Below are 4,887 nucleotides of genomic sequence, written 5' to 3' on the forward strand. Positions count from 1 at the left end.
ATATATATATATATATATATATATACACTGTCTATAATGTAAAAAAATATAAACAAGTCAAAATGTGACAAATTATTCAGAAAATGTGACAATATTATTTCAGGATTCATAAAATGCTATGAAATAAGCCTTAGTCGAATGAGTAATTTTATTCCAAACATTTTTAGAATTTCATTTCCACCACGGAATGAATGGTAAATTGATATGTAGTGGAAACGATATTTGTTCATGAAGGTTCATTCAGAATATTCACTGTTGGACATTGTTCATGGACAAATTAAATAAACTAGCAAGTGTGCTTAAAGCTTGATGTCGCTTCTAGCTTTATAAAAGCTAGCTTTCTAAAAGATTCTAAAATTTCTAAAAGTCTACAGGGTCAAATGTGGCTATATTTCACAATATTTTCATCTATTATGCACTAGCGTGTGTGTCTAGGGCACATGTTGGTGTAATCAGAAGCACATTAGGGCAGTGGTTGGGGTTACCTGTGCCAGAGAAGGTACGGCAGGGGTAGTAGCAACCCTTGGCCTCATCAGGAACCTCTCCAGGGGTGCTGTGGAAGTGCAGGTAGGTAGATATCCGACTGGACTGGATGGCCACCAGGTTTCCTCCAATACCTAAAATATAATAGTACACACGTCATACAAATATATACTAAGAGTACAGGGAAAAAAACTGAATAAATAAATGAGGAGAAATAAGCAGTATGCCTGTTTCTAACACGTTTAAGACTTAAAGTTAACCTGTGAATAACTCTCATGTCAGTGAAGATTCTGCAGGGAAATCCATGAATACAAGCTTAATTTTTTTCCACTGTCAGACTGGCAGGCATGAGTCATCAGTACTAACTCTGCTTTTGTCCCCCGCCTCTTTATCTCTCTCTTTCTTTCTCTCACACGCCAACACACACAGCCCTTCCCCTCTCTCTCTCTCTCTCTCTCTCTCTCTCTCTCTCTCTCTCTCGCGAGTAAATTAGAGTGGTGTCCAGAGCCGCAGTAACGATATGTCACGCCCAGCGGTTCTAGGAGAAGACAAGCAAGTGAGAGGGAGAGAGAAAGAAAGAAAAAGAGAGAGACAGGAGACAGAGGACAGAACAGAACGGACAACACAGAGACTGACTGAACATACACATTCTCTCCTCTTTTTACACCATCTCTGTTGAGCTAAAACCTCTGCTTTTGAAATAGCACAAAACAGAAAGGAATAAAATAGAATAAAATACAATGGATATTTGTAAACAGAACAAAATGAAATCAAACAGAAGAGAACAGCACAAAATACAACTGCAGAAATTATAATTGTACAGAATAGAGTAGAATAGAGCAGAAAAGGACTAAATAGAATGGAACATAATAAAAGATGAAATAGAACCGAACAGCACAAAGAATGAATCTAGATGAGTAGAATATTATTAAACAGAAATAAAAATAGTATTGAACTGAATATAATAAAGCAGAACCAAACAATATAGAACAGCAGACCTAAACTGAATAAAAAAAATAAAAAAAATAGAACCTCACATTAAACAATGCAACAAAAAAAATAGAACAGAACAAAACAAAACACTTTGATTGAAAAGAAAATAATAGAAAAGATTTTAGTGAAGGAAGACACTGTCAAATCCATCAACCAACTGTTGGGGATTTGGGAATTGCTTTAAAAAGCTGTGCCACTCCAGGAGAAACAACCAGAAATGCTCAAAATATTTAGCAACTGCAAGTGGACAGTCAAGAGAAATGTAAATTATTTTAAAAATGTATACCTTCAGTTTACAGCCAAACAGAAAATCAGTAATCTGAATTACAATAAGACACAGCAAATCAATTTCTCACATTCAGTAGTGCATTCATGCCCACAATGGCAATAACATTTCCCATCGTTAAAGAGCAGACCTGAGGGAGAACGATTATCTTTTAGCACAGCTCAGGCTTCTGCACAATTAGCCCCAACAAGGTTGTGTTTATGTTTAATGCAAAGGTTACCATTACACCACACTGTGTCACATCCCTGTGGCAGTGCTGGAGAGATGTCATCTGTATGAATATGAAGGAGTGTGTGGGCAAGTGTCTGTGGTTCAGATTAGCAGGTCAGGTCTAAAATTTCTTCATTTTCTCAACAAGCAACAACACGACATTTTGGATATTCATTAGTGTGCTTTAATTAAAAATCGTATGGCTCTTTGTGGAGGTACCATGGTCCTGGCTTTCTCTCCTGTTGCCATGCGAAACTCAACTACCGCAATTAATTACTTCACCCTACAGCTAAATCTCTTCCATCTCTATTTCAGCTATATTCCATCCTTTGGCTTTTTCTCAATATGGAAACATTCATTAAAATCACAAAACTGGCTATATCTGCCACAAGGATTCTTGCATGACTTTAAATGAGGGTGGTTATAACAGAGATGTTTCTCTGAGGTAATAAAAGTCTGAAAGGGGACTGAAATATCAGCTGAGAGCACAAATGTGTGCTGTGGACATGGGGGCGTTAAGAATAAAGGTCTACAAATTAAGGTTTTAAAAACGTAAACCTTTCAAAAGACAAGTAAGACACAAGTAAGACATTGAGATATTGACATAGTTTGACCTATTATGGAAAGTATTGACCAAAACGTCAAGAATTATCTTTCAGTATTGACAAGTGTTGTACTATCTGCAGGTTTCAAAGGAAGACAAACAGTGCAAGCTCCATAGAATATGTTTGTATAGAATAACATATCTCACCATTGATAACAGGCGTGTAAACCACAATCCCAGCCAGGTTGGGATCAGATACAGTTTTGTCAAGGATGAGTCCTCCAATACTGAAATAAGGAAAAATGTTATTGTGATAGAGGGGCAAATGAAGCTCCACATGTTTTTTTCAGTGTGTGTGCAAATTCGTGGCCAGGTGTGTGTATGTGTGTATCACACCTGCTGATGAACATGGCAGTGATAACGGGCTCCCAGCCCGAGTAGAGCAGCTGACGGCTGGCGGGGTGTTTGGAGGAGATGACCATCCACAGCGGAGTCAGACACATGAAGAAGGCACACACCAGAGACGACACATATGGTTGAGAGTCTGATAAAACAGACAGAGAGGAGCATCCCAGTGAATACAGATCCTGTATTTATAGTAAAACACTTCTATAAAAATGAAATCACTTTTCATAATTTAATAATTATTCTAAATTGGCATTTTGGGACACTCCCGCTGCTTTCATGCTCTCAGTTATTAGCAAAAAACGTTATTCAATACCATCTAAAAGTTTGAGGTCAGTAAAATGTTCTTCTTTTTGAAAGAAATAAATACTTTTATTCAGCAAGGATGCATTAAATTGATCAAAAGTGACAGTACAATTTATATTGTAACAAAATATTAATATTTCAAATAAATGCTGTTCTTCTGAACTTTCTATTCAAAGAATCCTGAAAAAATCCTATTATGTTTTCCACAAAAACACCAAGCAGAAACTGTTTTCAACACTGATAATAAGAAATGTTGCTTAGCACAAATCAGCATATTAGAATGATTTCTGAAGGATCATGTGACACTGAAGACTGGAGTAAAATTCAGCACTGCCAACACAGAAATAAATTACATTTTAAAATATAATAAAATAGAAAATACTTATTTTAAGTTGTGATAATATTTCAAAGTTTTACTGTTTTTTTATTGTAATTTTACCATAAGAGACAATAGTGAAAAACTCTGACCACACTATAACCCATTTTCTGCCATTTTTCAAAACTTGAGAGGGATTGACGCTGCCATAATGGGAGAGTGACAGGAAAAAATAACCATGACTGACATCTTGTTGATGACAGAAATCATGTTGTCAGCTGCGGTTTCGTTCAAATAGAACACATCAATTGAACTCACACTCAGAATTTGGTTATGACTTCTATGTGGGGTTGGGGAATATTTTGAACATTCATTTGAAATTTATTCACAATGATTTTGCTGGCAATACAAAACAAAGTAACACTGTGAATACCACAATAAATTTAATATGGCTTTTATTTGCTTAAGTTTCTTAAAGATTATGGCATTACATTCATGATTCTTTTTTGTCTCATGAGCGACTCTCAAACATTTCCATAGTCACTTAAATTTGATTCATTTTTATGCAGCACATTCTTCTTTTTCAAATCAATTCAAAACCTATGACTGATGATTGGATTCCCAATTCGTTTTGCGGCATCGCTCAAAAACATTCATGTTAATTTGAATGTGGCGCCCCGATCAGGACTAACAATCATATTCTGCTGCTGTGTAAATGTAGCCGTACTGACTGGCTCTAATTGGATTTAAGCAGATTGAGGGAAAAAAATGATCTTCTTAAAAAAACGAATCAAATTTTTTGATGCAGACAGCAATGCGAAAAGAGGTTTCACTCTTTGCTAAATACTCTTCATCACACATTAAACAGCCTAAATCTTTAAATCCCAAACATAGAGGCAACATCTGTGTGACTATATTTAGTGTGAGATGGGCCTGACAGGGCAGCGGTGTGCGCTAATGATGGCAGAAGCCTCTCTTTTTGGCTGGTTGGCATGGCTGATATGGTTTTGGCGTGGCACGGTGGTGCCATTTGCTTTGCCCTCACCTCAAAAAAGGAGCGCGGCACTCAGTCTGGGCTTATCACACTGAGTCATCATGGACTGAAGCCTCATTAAACCCAGCATAAACACTCCAGAACGCTGCTCAGGACGTCCCACATGTGACTTTCACACTTTTTAGATGTAGTGTTTGTGTGTGAGAGAGACACTGGTTATTTGGCTATGCCTATGAGGGCCAAATATTTGAAAAAGTCACCACAAACATAAAGAAGCAAGTTGAAAACCAAATTTAAAGTGATCATCAATATTTTAAAAAAGCTCATGAATTAACTGATCCTTGATCTTA

The 4,887-nt window shown here is 36.7% G+C and overlaps 1 protein-coding gene across 1 annotated transcript in view; it reads right to left on the bottom strand.

Moving 5' to 3' along the window:
- LOC107656312 (solute carrier family 41 member 2-like) overlaps window positions 1-4,887 on the bottom strand; it is a 19,237-nt gene that overhangs the window by 7,388 nt on the left and 6,962 nt on the right. The window contains exons 7-9 of the mRNA XM_016444087.1: window positions 2,913-3,060; window positions 2,724-2,803; window positions 486-617 (exon numbers count right to left, since the gene is read on the bottom strand). Coding sequence (XP_016299573.1) covers window positions 486-617; window positions 2,724-2,803; window positions 2,913-3,060 — 360 coding nt within the window. The remainder of the gene's footprint in view (window positions 1-485; window positions 618-2,723; window positions 2,804-2,912; window positions 3,061-4,887) is intronic.

The sequence above is a fragment of the Sinocyclocheilus anshuiensis genome, unplaced genomic scaffold (assembly GCF_001515605.1).
Source record: "Sinocyclocheilus anshuiensis isolate Anshui unplaced genomic scaffold, SAMN03320099.WGS_v1.1 scaffold183, whole genome shotgun sequence".
Taxonomy (NCBI): Eukaryota; Metazoa; Chordata; class Actinopteri; order Cypriniformes; family Cyprinidae; genus Sinocyclocheilus; species Sinocyclocheilus anshuiensis.